General features: G+C 42.0%; 1 protein-coding gene across 1 annotated transcript in view; it reads right to left on the bottom strand.

The window, feature by feature from the left end:
* LOC126334753 (uncharacterized) overlaps nucleotides 1-5,768 on the bottom strand; it is a 44,984-nt gene extending 39,216 nt beyond the window's left edge. Inside the window, exon 1 of the mRNA XM_049997321.1 lies at nucleotides 4,862-5,768. Coding sequence (XP_049853278.1) covers nucleotides 4,862-5,625 — 764 coding nt within the window. The 5' untranslated portion in view covers nucleotides 5,626-5,768. The remainder of the gene's footprint in view (nucleotides 1-4,861) is intronic.
* Between the last annotated feature and the right edge of the window lie 9,200 nt (nucleotides 5,769-14,968).

The raw sequence follows: 14,968 nt of genomic DNA, 5'->3' as shown, positions 1-14,968 counted from the left end.
TTTAGCCAGTCTGGAAATGTTCCACTGATAAGAGATTTATTCCACAGATAACTTAAGATAGAACACAACTCACATGAACACTCTTTGATTAACTTCGTCAATATGTTATCATATCCACAGGAATACTTAGATTTTTAGGATTTCATGATGGATGCTACTTCTTTGGGAAACGTGAGTGTCATTTCCATTTTACTGAAGTTATTTTTAAAGGCTGGCCTCAGATACTCCATTGCGTTCTTCACCAAACCAAATAACCCCCAAGCTGGCAGTAACAGAAACGAAGTACTTTTTTAAGAGGTTTGCAACACTATACACACTTTTTACCAAAGTCCCATTTATTTTTGGAGCTATTTGTTCCTCTGACTTTCTGGCACCACCATTCTCTATCTTGCTATATCCCATACAGTTTATGTTGTTGCTTGATGTAATTATCTTTTTCTCATAGCTTCGATTTCTGGATTAATTGCTACAACAAGTTGCTGGATTATAATTCTAACATCAGCGCTGTTCCTAGTGAATCTGTATAACGTTACCGTCCAGATTCAAAATGACAAGAATTTCTTTCTGATGATATCAACTGCTTCCATAATTAGTTCATATTTGGCTTGAAAATTAGTGCTAAAGAAAAAGCAACTGTCACTATATTCGTTTATGTGCTTGCCAAACATTAGAGTGATTGAAAATGGAAAAAAATGTGGTAAAGGAGGCACTGAACGAACATTTCGATGCATTTGTTGCTGTGCTTCAGGCTCTAAGAGAAACTTATGACAGTGAATTTAATGGCATCAATCAGTATGAACTTGATTTTAATATTTTGCAACTACTTTGCAGTGGGCATTGGAAACACATGTCCTCAAATACTGTTCAGCTTGTATAACTTTATAGCCACCGTATGGAGAGGGAGAGGTTTCGCATTGCAGAAAATTTTGATTTGTTCTGTAAGAATTTTCTTCGTAATCAGTTGCCGCAGTTGTTTAAATAGCTGCTCGAGTGTATCGTACGTTCAGAACGAAATTCCTATGTGAAAGCGTTTTTTCAGTAACCAATTTATGAAATCATAAATTAGGAAAAGGATTACTTATCTTTGTCGTACTGAAGCATACTGGAGATGAATATATTAATACAAACATATTTTTAAAAATTTGCATTGTGTAAAAAAGTGTTCGTTTCTTTATCGGATTTAATACCTTCACTGAACTTCACAATTCTCTAAGATTATCTGAAATATTTGTGTTCTTTCCTCATTAATTTATGCACGTTTTTTATTTGTGATCATGAGATTAATAACAGTGTATTAAAACGTTAGAAAAATGAGTGGACTAAATCTGTGGGCTGTCAACAATTATACACTAGAACCAAAGATAACTCTGCGAGGTATATCTTCGGCAATTAGGTGATAAATATCGTCATTGGTAACAGGACATATTATGTGTGACCCTTACTTATTCCCAAAGGTTTACGAATAGGGAATAGGATCATTGTTTTCCGTTAAATGACGGCAATAGTAAATCCAATACGTACAAATAAGGCACACAGAATAAGCCGTAGATCGTGTGCTAATTACTTTTAAAGTCATTCCCATACGGGCCGAGACAGCTAGCGTTGACGTGAACACGGACGGAACGTTCGATCTCATAAGACACAGAGCTGTCGGCACAAGAGACGTTAATTAACAACATTTCAGCGGCCTTCAGAAGACCGTAACATAAAATACGAGGCCACGGACTGACGAACTCTGCGTAGTGTAATTGGTAGCGGCGCCAAATTTCGATACATCATGTAGCGGGTGCACATTCCGTTATACACAGACCTTTTTTCTCACTTTCACGATTTCTTACAGGTTGTGGGACTTTCTTATTAAATTGACAGAAATAGTTTCTACAATATTCGATGTTGCGTAAATATACGTGCTATCTCCCAGGAATAAGTTTGTCCGATTTTGTGAAGTTTATAAGCTGATGTCCCTTGTGCCTGAACGTGAAACTTTCTTTTTTGTCATAACATGTTCACGGATGCTGAAGTTTGTTTCAGGTATACTACAGACAGAACAACATGACTGGCATATAGACAAGGGGGGAGATGTGTGTTTCAATAAAGCTATCATAGGAATTCTAAGTAGAGTTCATTTCTGTAAACAAACTGTGCGGTTTGCGCAATGCCCCACAATCTCGTGAGTGGTCTACGGTGAACTGTGGACAAATTGAATATCGACCACTGCGTTGGTAAAGTTAAGCGCGAAATCTCGTCTTGCCTACACTTCAGCGTCTTTAAAAGTCTACGGTTAAAGTAAAATATCATAGGCCCTAGTCCCTATTTTTTACAAGAACAATTTACATTCTGCCATACATCCACAGAAAAACGGCAGGAAGGAGGAACAGCATCATCTTCCAGTCTTCACGTAGTTCGCAAGGGAACAAGTATCCTCGAAATGTTCCAAACATAGAAAATGGTTGTTTCTCAGTTATAAACCTTACCTTCTAACGGCTTTTAACGATGTTCCTAAGAGTTGAGGCTTTGAAACAGGAAACTTGCAATTAAATGCACGTTTTTTATATTATCAGTTCGTAGACACATTTGTCGGACGAGTGTATTAACATATAAAACATCAAAAACGTATCCACATATCTATGAAATATACTGTCGATTCTTTTCTAGAATTTATTCCTACAATTAAACGCTGCGCAACGCTTCACCACCTCTCTTCGCGTAAAATGGAATATGTGGGCAGTACAGTTCCAACTAACAAATACCGCATATATGCCCCGTTAAATATATATTGTTGAATTTGTATCCTTAAAAGGCATAATTCTACTTAACACATCGTTGCAACCAGAATTGCGACCAACTGACTCAAAATAACCCACGACAGCATCGCCTCGAATGGTCAAGTTGTTTTTGTAATAAATTTTGGTTTGGGAACGAAATAAAGCCGACAACTGCCTCTGGAGAGCCCTGAGAGTGCGAATCACGTTAACCATTTCGTCCCTTGCGCCAGGATTCGAACCTGCGACCGTAGCGGTCACGCGGTTCCAGAATGTAGCGCCTAGAACCGCTCGGCCACTGCGGCCGGTAAATCTTCAATGTTCCATTGCCTTAAAACAGCGGACTTTCTTAACACACGAGCTGTAGGACGAAAGTAACTAAATTTCAGTATTCTTTAACCACCAATAATAAGTTTCTCGTCATTTTCTTACATCAAATCATTTTCGAGAGCTTCTCACGTTCTGGCGCTTAGAAACAGGATATATCGATAGGCTGTAATTTATAACAAAAAAAAAAGAAGTCAAAGGATTCAACCGAAAAAAGTGATGTAGCGACCGTTCTTCCATCTTACTGCTTCTGCTTCACGCCACACGTTTCCGAATTGTTGCAGAAATTTTTTGTGTTTCATGTGCCAAAATGGCTTCTCAAAGTGAAACAGCAGGTAGTGACGTCTGAAAACTCGTACAGCTCCCATCATCATAGCTAACTCGTCCCGTGCGATGACAGCTTAGATCTGTGCTCCTATATTTTGTCTAAGGCTGACTAGACTCTTCAATTCTAGCTGACTTTGAAAACTGTTTTCTTGAGTTCGGCGGACTAAAGTTTGCGAAGAAGGTGTTAATTAATCGAAAAGATGGGAAATTAATAAGCAATTTATATTCCTAGATGACACGCTGCGATGCTTCGCAGTTGGTCTCCTTTTCAAAGAATATTAGACCGCAACATCATCATCGTATATATATTGTCCGAAAGAACTGATACCATCTTGGTATATACCGGGTGATCAAAAAGTCAGTATAAATTTGAAAACTGAATAAATCACAGAATAATGTATATAGAGAGGTACAAATTGAAACACATGCCTGGAATGACATGGGGTTTTATTAGAACAAAAAAAAGAAAATACAAAAGTTCAAAAAATGTGTGACAGGTAGCACTTCATCTGATCAGAATAGCAATAATTAGCAAAACAAAGTAAGACAAAGCAAATATGATGTCCTTTACAGGAAATGCTCAGTACGTCCACCATCATTCCTCAAAAATAGCTGTAGTCGAGGAATAATGTTGTGAACAGCACTGTAAAGCATGTCCGGAGATATGGTGAGGCACTGGCGTCGGATGTTGTATTTCAGCATACCTAGAGATGTCAGTCGATCACAATACACTTGCGACTTCAGGTAACACCAAAGCCAATAATCACACGGACTGAGGTCTGGGGACCTGGGAGGTCAAGCATGATGAAAGTGGCGGCTGAGCACACGATCATTACCAAACGACGCACGCAAGAGATCTTTCACTAGTCTAGCAATATGGGGTGGAGCGCCATCCTGCATTTTGGTTTTAATAAAACCCCAAGTCATTCCAAGCATGTGTGTCAATTTTTACCTCTCTATCTACATTATTCGGTGATTTATTAAGTTTTCAAATTTATACTGACTTTTTGATCACCCGGTATGTAGTTAAGGCTCACCGGCCACTTGACCATCTTCTTATTCTGTGCGAATGCACAAACAGTGTCCGAACTCTTTACGGGACGCGCCACGAGTAATGAGTATAATGGGCGGGGGCCCTACGAATGTAGTGCGGGACAATACGTTGAGAATGTGGGTTTCGCGGGAGGCGTGACAAGACAAATCCCTGCAGTTGCGCTATCCTCTGTGTCCTCGGTGGCTCAGATGGGTAGAGCGTCTGCCATGTAAGCAGGAGATCCCGGTTTCGAGTCCCGGTCGGGGCATACATTTTCATCTGTCCCCGTTGACGTATGTTAACGCCTGTAAGCAGCTAAGGGTGTTCATTTCATTGTAAAATCATCGTCCTAAACAGTGAAATCTGAGTGAGAGACTTAGATGGACGATCGCTCTTCCACAGGGGAACTTACTTGTCGGTGGGCTGCACGAGATCGTAGATAGTGTCCATGGTGGGCCGCAGCAGGCGGTGCAGATCTTGGTTGAGCGGCGTGCCCGGCGCGTAGCGAGCCACCAGGTCCACGGCAGCGTGCATGCCATCCACGCAGCCCCTCTGGCACTGGTAGAACGGCAGCTCGGGTTGCTTCAGGAACAGAGACTCCTCCAGCAGCAGCGGGTAGGTGTCGGCTAGTCTCCGACCTTCTCGCTCTTCGAAGATGAGCGAGGCGGCGTGAAGTCTGGCCAGCGCCTTCAGCACACACTCGCTGTGATCGACGTCCAACGGATCGGAAGGGTCCAGCATATGAAAACCGGCCGGTGCCAGATCCTCGAGCACCAGCACATCTGGCCGCAGGTGGTAGCACTGCGGGACCGTTCGCAACAATGTAGACGACTCGTAGGCCGCGCAGCGCAAGTGCTTCTGGAAACCCCGCAACAATTCGCCGTAGAATAGCACCTCCTTCTTGTAGGCCACGCCAGACGTGGCGAACGTCCGTCGGTAGCCTTCCTCCATTGGGACGCTCTTCACGAAGAACTTCACGTCTTCAGTGCTGTCCTTCTCGTCTTTACCCTTGACTGACACCGATACACGAAGCTGTAGATGGTCGCCCATGAAGCCTTGTATATCGTTGCTTCGCGACGTCAACGAAAATTCTCTCATCGCCACGGTGTCCGTTTGGAAATGGGCCTCGACAATCTTCTGACATTCCTCACGAGTCAGTGGACATGCGGTGTCCATACTTCTGCTTCTTGTTTCTCGCGGATGACGGCAGTGATTACTGACTACCAGAGATAGCGTCTTCACTTATAGGAGTTGTACGAAACTTGTGTGCTAAACGAACTAGAGGGTTTCGTCATGACGTTCCCTGAGAACGAGCTGTTAACTGAGCCACAGTGTTTCATCATGGTGTGCTCAGCGTGTCCTCTCCTGTCACGTACGCATTATGGTGGATTTGCGCCCTTGATATTACGTTGTATACACAGACCGAGTCATTGTTCATAAAGACAGGAGGATGTTTGCGTGTATAGAAGTTTAGTCGTCCGCTTTATTATCTACGTTGCTGCTAGTGGCATGTTTACCTCCACATCGCTGTATCTGAGAAACCGACATACTAAGGATGATGCAACATTCTACCTGGCACGCTTCATGAACTTTTGATAAAAATCCACGTGCTGAGTCCGTTACAAAGTTCTCAGTTGATGGAGTTTTCGTTTCCTAGGTCTTGTAGCAACGTTAAACAGTAGGAAGGCATCTCAATTTTGAACACGCTACTTAGGTAACACGGCAGGTAATTTTTTCTCTTCTATTTTTCTACTTCTTTCACATCTTTAACTATACTAAATGACAAACATACCAGCTGGTTAAGTTGACAATTTGCAAGTTGTGCTTTCGATCTGTTGGCTCAGCATTGTGTCTGTATATTTGCGATTAGTTTTATGCTCTACTTTCAAACATGCTCAATTAATTTTCCTCCACAAATTATATAAGTTTAACGGTAGTGGAGACGTGCAGTACAGCAAGTAAATTATTGTGTTTATTCTACAAAAGAAACATACAAGAAGAGGTGCACATGTATCTGAGATTTTCCAAACGGCATTTTCTGTGGAATCCTAAAACATCGACCTTCCGAGCCAAACCGCCGCTGCTCCCACGGAATATTTTAGGTATTTTAAATTGTTCTCTAGCCAAAAACTTCATAAAAAGTCAAATGATATACATTTCTCGTTGTCATGAGATTGGCGTAAGACGTGTTCAATATGCTATCCATCGTTTCCTGCAAAAAGTAGAAATCGGAAAAGAGCCTGTTCCACAACAGATCAGTGTGTCTCGGGATCAGGTCAGATTCTTAAATGCGTTGCGCAGTGAGTGCCTTCAGTTCAGCTACGGTCGTAGTTAGACCATTGAACATAACATCTTTCAGATAACCCAACAGCCTGAAGTCACACTGATTAAGGTCACGTGCAGGCTGTAGCGAAATAGCGGCTGACAATTCTAACATTTCCGAAATACGTCTGCAGCAGGCAATTCAATGGTTGTGTAATGTGAGGAGAAGAGCCATCTTGCATAAAAATGATCCTACCCACACATCCAAGCTGTTGAAGGGTTGGAATGACGCTGGCTCGAAGAAGACTCTATAGCGTTTACTAGTGACGCTAAACGTAACAGGACCCACAGGACGCGTTTACTCGAAAAAAATAAATAAATTAAACTTTTATTAACGATTCAGTCGACACATGCCACACATTCACCTTTGGAGAACGAAGAGGTGCGCTAAGGATTTTCCGTTGTCCGTATTCTGCAATTCTGCGTAATGATACGTTCTTGAAGATGGAAATGGGCTTCGTATGTTCACAGAATATCCTATGGCAGTTCATTGTCCGTTTCCATGTGAGCAAGAACTTCCACAGCGAACGTTTGTCTTGCTGCCATGTCAGCAGGAAACAACTGATGAGCATAGGTGATATTGTATGGAAAGCTAAGCAGTATGTTTCGTAGGATTTAATCCACCGTGCTCGCAGGCATGTCCAGCGTTCGGCACAGCTTGTTTGCACACCACTGCTCGACGCCTCCTGCAACTCTGTGGCCACATCTTCGACAGACGTCAGATCAACAGCTTTCCTCCATATGCCACACTGCACTTCAAAACAACCTGTCTTTTCGAATTCTGCAATCATTTTCTGCAGACGCTTATTACAAAAAAATGGTTCAAATGGCTCTGCGCATTATGGGACATAACATCAGAGGTCATCAGTCCCCTATAACTCAGAACTACGTAAACCTAACTAACCTAAGGACATCACACACATTCATGCCCGAGGCAGGATTCGAACCTGCGACCGTAGCGGTCACGCGGTTCCAGACTGAAGCGCCTAGAACCGCTCGGTCACACAGGCCGGCAGACGCTTATTACACGGCTTTGTTCATACGCTTGAGTGCCCGGAACTTCTGTGGTGTTATTGACGCACAGTCACCGTTCTTATAAAAGACCTTACCATCAGTGCACGATCCGTCATGGAGACAGTTATGTTGGGCGTTTCGGAGGAAAGCAGTGGAACAGCCGTGTGCCGCGCGTCTGTTGGTGCGCATACTATGATTCCATCTATTTAACAAATTTTCATTAATTTTTTTGTTCCATGACGTCATTGTGAGCAGTGGTTCTTTTTCTACAAAATTTTGAAACTGGAACTTTAATTATGGACACACTGTACATCTCAGGGATAGCAGCATCTAACTATTAACCACACACTATTTAAAAATTAAATGATATTCTTGCAGACATTATTTAGCCAATAAGTAAAAGTAAGAAAGGGAAGTAAAGCGCATACATTTTTGCCGATTATAGACATCAGTTCCCCGTGCTGCTGTCAAGGCGAAATTTTCATCGCTTGTGGGTAGTGTCGTATACATTATTAAGATAAGTCGTTTTTAAAGACGGAAAACAGCAAGGTCCATTTGTATAGAGCATAGCATCGTTAAACAGTAATGACATATATTAAAGACATTTTTCTACAGTAACGAAACGAAGGAGCAGTTGTTGCGTGATGTGAGGGTGCATCCAACCTCGTGTTACGAGTCCATATATGAGTGTTCCCAGAAAGTAATGCACCGCTTTTTTTTTTTACTCAGCCGAAAATAATGCTACGAATTGGAACATTACGTTTGTTTTGTTTGACGTCTCCTGAGTGAGCGCGCCAAATTTCCGTCACTTCCGACACATAGCGTAGCAACCGGGCAGTTTCAAAATTGCACAGAAAGAAACTGTGGCGAATATTCACAAACGCTCGTGCAAAGTTTATGGAGCGTGTGCTGTCGACAGAAGTACAGTTAGCCGCTGTGCACGGAGGGTGAGGTCATAAGAAGGCGGTTCGGCGGAGCTCCACGATTTGCGGCGATCGGGGAGATCATCCATCTGACCTAGCGTCCTCGCATTCCCACTTCTATTAAAGGATGCCATTTGTGGATGACATTTTGAAGCCGATGAGGAGGTGATTCACACAGTGAAGCACTGGCTCCGCCACCAGGACAAGGATTAGTACCGAAGGGGCACACACGCCGAGGAAGACGATAGAACGGAATGGAGATTACGTGGAAAAACGGGGTGTGAATATAAAATCCCATTCTCCCTTGTGTGTAATTCTCATTATGTTCAATAAAGAATTGTTGAAGAAGAAAAAGGCGGTTCATTACATTCTGGGCAACCCTCGTCCTACACAAAAAGTTTTAGAGTCACTTTTTTGAAATCCTGTCTTTTCCCCCATTGCGATGCAGAAGAATAAAATTTAGGCAAAAGGTGCCTACGGCATTCCTAAGTAATAGGCAAACGCATGGCCCTCTGCAACATCACACTCGGCCTCAGCGACGCTTCAAATGGCAAAATGTCGAAACATGCGAAAAGATAGCCACAGGTCTGCCATGCGACGTGCAATGCGGGTTTATGGTGAAACATTGGCACAAAGTTACTCCACAGTTCCGCCCAACGTCACTGCTGACTTGTAATACTATGAGAACGTCGTCACACCGCCGCCTTAACCACTTCTCATTCCTTGTCTTCCCGTCTTTGCTATGGAGATCAGAAGCGCGACTTCTAGCATTGAAATGAGGCGGTTTTCTTGCGAGTGACCGAGGAAAATTTTTCAGACCCACTGCTTCTCAGAACGGACGAGAGAAAGCCTGAGAAGATGGCATAAAGGGCGTCAAGGGACACTGATTCACTTAATTTCGTGCTCGAAGAAGACAATACGCACTGTAATGTGCAACAGAACGTCGATTACGGCAACCTCTGACATCGGTGACACTCCTCGGACGATTCAGTCCTTATCTAAGGACATCCAGGAGCTGTAGCGTGACATGATCCCTCTGGAGCGTTCTACGACTGCAGGTTTTGCTCTGACATACAGGGTTGAACTACAGACACCATTCAAAACCATATGATGAAAACTGATCGTAATGCGAAGTACCAAAGGGTGTTTATGGGTTTTCAGCCTTCTTGTTTCATGTCTTCCTCTGGTGTGACCATGAGGGAGTGCAAAATGGGAAAAATTGCAAAGAGTCTCTCTAAGACCTCCTCCCAGTTGGGCACCACCATCAATGACACCTGCACACCTTTATTGAGGACTTTAACCCTAGATTACTAGACCCTCGTGAAATTAACGTTTGAAGTTGGTACCACTTTGCTCTTCTCGCCAATGTGGTACTGTCAGTGTATTGTGTAAAACAGAACACTTTGTAGGTATTTGTACATTACATACCTCTGGACGCCTTGTAATTGTAATTAATTAGTACACAAACTATATGTTATGCGTCCTTTGAATAGAATATGGAATAGGAAAAATTACGATGGTTTAGTAACAATGTAACATGTTCTCTGTTTTAATGTTCTGGGATTAAAAACGTACCCATACACAGAAAACTCTTGACCGAATAATTGGTACCTGCAGGCAGGCAACTGCTTCAACACCTCTCAGGTTGTGCATGCCTGCAGCCAGGTGGTAGACCAGCAGTGGAGCGCCACTGAGCTGTAGTGTACCAAAGGGGTTGCCTGTGTGCAGGTGACTAAAAACCGGTGAAGAATTGTCCCTGTACAGGCACATTTTTGAAGTGATCAAAAACGGTGCGTGGGTCGCACTGGGTATGTTGCCGAACGAGGAGGCGGTGTCTTAGAGGGAACCTCTGTCATTTTGTTCATGTTTGTGTCAATGTGGCACACCCTCATCGTCATGTCAAAGGAGGATGCGAAATAAGAGGGCTGAAAAAGCATAAATACCCTTCACTGCTTCGGATCACTTTTAGATATTACTTAAAGTTCCTAGTGGTTCTCGGCTGTATACCAGATCAAAAATTGTGGTCGTGTTATACTCCAAGGGAGTCACATCATATTGCAGTTGCCAAAGGTTATCAAGGGCGCCAATCTGTTGCACATCGCACCAAGTACCGTCGGTTTTGACAACGAAATGAGAGTAAATGAAAGCCTCAAAGGGAGGAGTGTTTTCATTGATGCCTTTATATCACATCCTGAGGCGTTTTCCTGTTAACGGTTCCAACTTTCAACGTAGAATCATTAAGAAAAGGGATCAGATATGGTTAAGGGGAAGTTTGATGACCTTCTCATCATGTCACACATCCTCGGTGGCGTTGGGCAGAACTTTGGTGTAATGGTGCCAAAGTTACGTCATTAACCCACATTACACCTCAGATGAAAGGAGTTCTACCATTTTCCGCATGTGTCAACTTCTCACTGAGCCAGAAGATGACGTTGCAGGGTACTATGCTTTCAAACCATTGCGGAGTATCATTGCAGACACCTGTCCCAAATTTAATTCTTCTGTCTATACATCGTAAGACGCTAGACCACTGTATTGTTTGGCACCTAGATGGTACATGGTCAGGTATGTTTATAATCTACTTTAGTTTTAATGAATGCTGTGTTGCCGATTGTCATTTACAAAAAAACTACAAAATCTTTGTCGTCGCTTTTGTTTGTCACATGCTCAAAACGTAAAATTATTTTGGGGAAGACAAAAAATATTTTAGACACTATGGATTTTGATAGTGAATAGCAGTAACAAACTCCATTTTCATTTGCGCTGTCATGATCAGTTAAACGTCGACTTCTCATATTTGAAAAGAAAAAAAGAAACCAGTAATGAATATTGTGGAGAGTCAAAATTAATCATGTCTGTGATTTTGCAGCGTAACAATCCAGTGGATTTATTACAGACTATTCTGATATTACCTGAAAGGAAGTTAGTTGTAAATGGTCTACCGCTGGAAAGTACAATACTTCATATTCTGAAAACTGATCGCTGTAAGAACGCAACTTTAAAAGAATTTGAATTTAATTGAGAATCATTAATTCGTATCGAGAGGTTACTGCAACTCACAGAGTTGCAGCATAGTCTTATCTCTGGTTCCTATAGCAAAATATTCAGCAGTCAGATTTCTTTTCACTGTTACAAGAGGAAGAAAGTTTGTCTCACCATGCATTTAACATTATACATACAGATAAAGTTCTTTTCGTGTTACAAGAGCAGATTTGTTAGTCTAAGTCAACAGTATAGTCACTATAAAAGAAATATTCATTGCACAACCTTTAATTTGATCACATTACTTAACTTGAGACAGTGCAAAATGCACTATAATCGCTGCTGTTTTATAGATTGTACTGAGGAGTATGGACTGTTTGAAGAGTCTCTGAAATTACAAAATTACAGAAGTAATTGTTAATATAAAGGAGAGGTATATATTTACGAGTCATCACAAAAACCAGATTCGTTTAATGTGGATTGTTTATTACGTATATGAAAACAACGGACAATCAACTGCACAGATATTATGAAGTTAAAAAATGGTTCAATTGGCTCTGAGCGCTATGGGACTTAACATCTGAGGTCATCAGTCCCCTAGAACTTAGAACTACTTAAACCTAACTAACCTAAGGACATCACACACATCCATACCCGAGGCAGGATTCGAACCTGCGACTCTAGCACTCGCGCGGTTCCAGACTGAAGCACCTAGAACCGCTCAGCCACATCGGCCGGTTTTATGAAGTCTTTCACTGGGATTTATTTCTGATGAGAAAAAAAGTCATTTGTGCCCATATTTCATCTAACCATGATTTTAGACGAACCTGCAACTGAAAACTTCGGAAAGAAAGTATATTTACCATCCTTAAGCAACGAACTATTTAATTTTTAACGTTGAACGCCAGCTCAGAACGATGCACAACTACGCTTACACGTACACTGCTGAAACGGGTCATTGCACTTTATTAAGTGAGAGCATCACGTAGATGTTGAAAAACCTGAATGGCAGACACTTGAAAATAAATTAAAACTATTATGGCAAAGCCTACTTATAAAATTTCGAAAACCATTGTAAAGTGAGGTCCCTAGAAATGTACTGCCGTAGGGGCCGCGAAGGCGGTTTTAGATTCAGAGGCAATTAAATACTAATTCTTTCGCACTCCACACGCGAATGGAACGGAAAAAAATCGTAATAACTTCTACCGTGGGAAATTCACTCTGCCATTCGCTTCACAATGATTTGTATAGATGCAGACGTAGAAAAAGGTGAATTAAGTTACCAACGATATAATTCTCCTCTCGATTCCCTTGTTCCATATGACAGTTAATTTACTAATGAACGTGCCCTAAATTTGACTAAATTTAAGATCAATAATAACTTTTGCATGAAGCGGCCGTTATCGGAATCTGTGGATCTGCAGAAGAATCCTACTCGCAACTATTCTATCAAAATACGTCTGCACGGTAACGCCAGAGTTACGTACAGAGAAACTGATAGTATCTCATTAGAAGAGGACAGACGCCTCGTTAAGGGCGGGAAGTCACCTTTTCTGCTTCCTCAGGCAGTGGGACGATCCTTGTTATGGCTTTTACCTATCCCTTGCCCTCATTACTGGTTTCCTGTGACGCTCAACGCATGGCATGGAGAACCTTACTACAGGCAACACTAGCTGAAAAGGTCAGGAAAAATAAAACCAACACACAAAGAACCGTTCATCATGATAATGGCAGGGGAATTGATGTGACGTTGATGGATAGTGTGCTTTCACAAACCTATTCAGTCTCTCCAGAGCTCACTGTGCTCTGCTTTCTCTTTCCTCATTCTAGAAAATGAATGCTATGTTGCGTATTAAATTAGTTACGCTCCTCACTGCTTATCCAGTACCACCTTAGATACTCTCAGTCTGTAACAGTTAACTGCCTGGAAAGCTCTTGGTGGTTGTTGACGCGTCAGCTTATGCTGTGCTGTAGTTGGAGTCACGAATGACGGCAGTCGAGTTTAGACTCGTTTTGCATGTCTGACGTCACCCGTTACCTGCCACTTTTCTTAGTGCTCTGAGCGCTTTGCTGTGAACGCGTAACGAGTGCGAGCATTTAATGCCGAGATCGTCAAAATTTGTTGCTCGAGAACCGACAGTGACATGGTGGAGCGGCACCTTGGGCAGTACCTGCATCGATCTTATTATTAATTGGTAACCTACATAAATTACCTAAGTCGAAACAAGGCCCAGGGAGTAGACAACATTCCATTAGAACTACTGATAGCCTTGGGAGAGCCAGCCCTAACAAAACTCTACCATCTGGTGAGAAAGAATTATGAGACAGGCGAAATACCCTCAGACTTCAAGCAGAATATGATAATTCCAAGCCCAAAGAAAGCAGGCGTTGACAGATGTGAAAATTACCGAACTACCAGTTTGATAAGACACGGCTGCCAAATACTAACACGAATTCTTTGCAAACGAATGGAGAAACTGGTAGAAGCCGATCTCGGGGAAGATCAGTTTGGATTCCGTAAAAATGTAGGAACACGTGAGGCAATACTGACCCTACGACTTATCTTAGAAAATAGATTAAGGAAAGGAAAACCTACGATTCTAGCATTTGTAGACTTAGAGAAAGCTTTTGATAATGTTAACTGGAATATTCTCTTTCAAATTCTGAAGGTGGCAGAGGTGAAATACAGGTAGCGACAGGCTATTTACAATTTGTAGAGAAACAAGATGGCAGTTATAAGAGTCGAGGGGCATGAAAGGGAAGCAGTGCTTGGGAAGGGAGTGAGACAGAGTTGTAGCCTCTCCCTGGTGTTATTCAATTTGCATATTGACCAAGCAGTAAAGGAAACAAAAGAAAAATTCGGAGTAGGAATAAAATCCATGGAGAAGATATAAAAAATTTGAGGTTCGCCGATGACGTTATAATTCTGTCAGAGACAGCAAAGGACTTGGAAGAGTAGCTGAACGGAGTGGACAGTGTCTTGAAAGGACGATATAAGATGAACACCAACATAAGCAAACGGAGGATAATGGAATGTAGTCGAATTAAATCGGTTGATGCAGAGGGAATTAGATTAGGAAATGAGACGCTTAAAGTCGTTAATTAATTCCTGCTATTTGGGGAGCAAAATAACTGATGATGGTCGAAGTAGAGAGGATATAAAATGTAGACTGGCAATGGAAAGGAAAGAGTTTCTGAAGAAGTAAAATTTGTTAGCATCGAGTATAGATTTAAGTGTCAGGAAGTCGTTTCTGAAAGTATTTGTATGGAGTGTAACC

This window comes from Schistocerca gregaria, chromosome 2 (assembly GCF_023897955.1).
Source record: "Schistocerca gregaria isolate iqSchGreg1 chromosome 2, iqSchGreg1.2, whole genome shotgun sequence".
Taxonomy (NCBI): Eukaryota; Metazoa; Arthropoda; class Insecta; order Orthoptera; family Acrididae; genus Schistocerca; species Schistocerca gregaria.
This window is presented reverse-complemented; position numbering and strand designations above follow the sequence as displayed.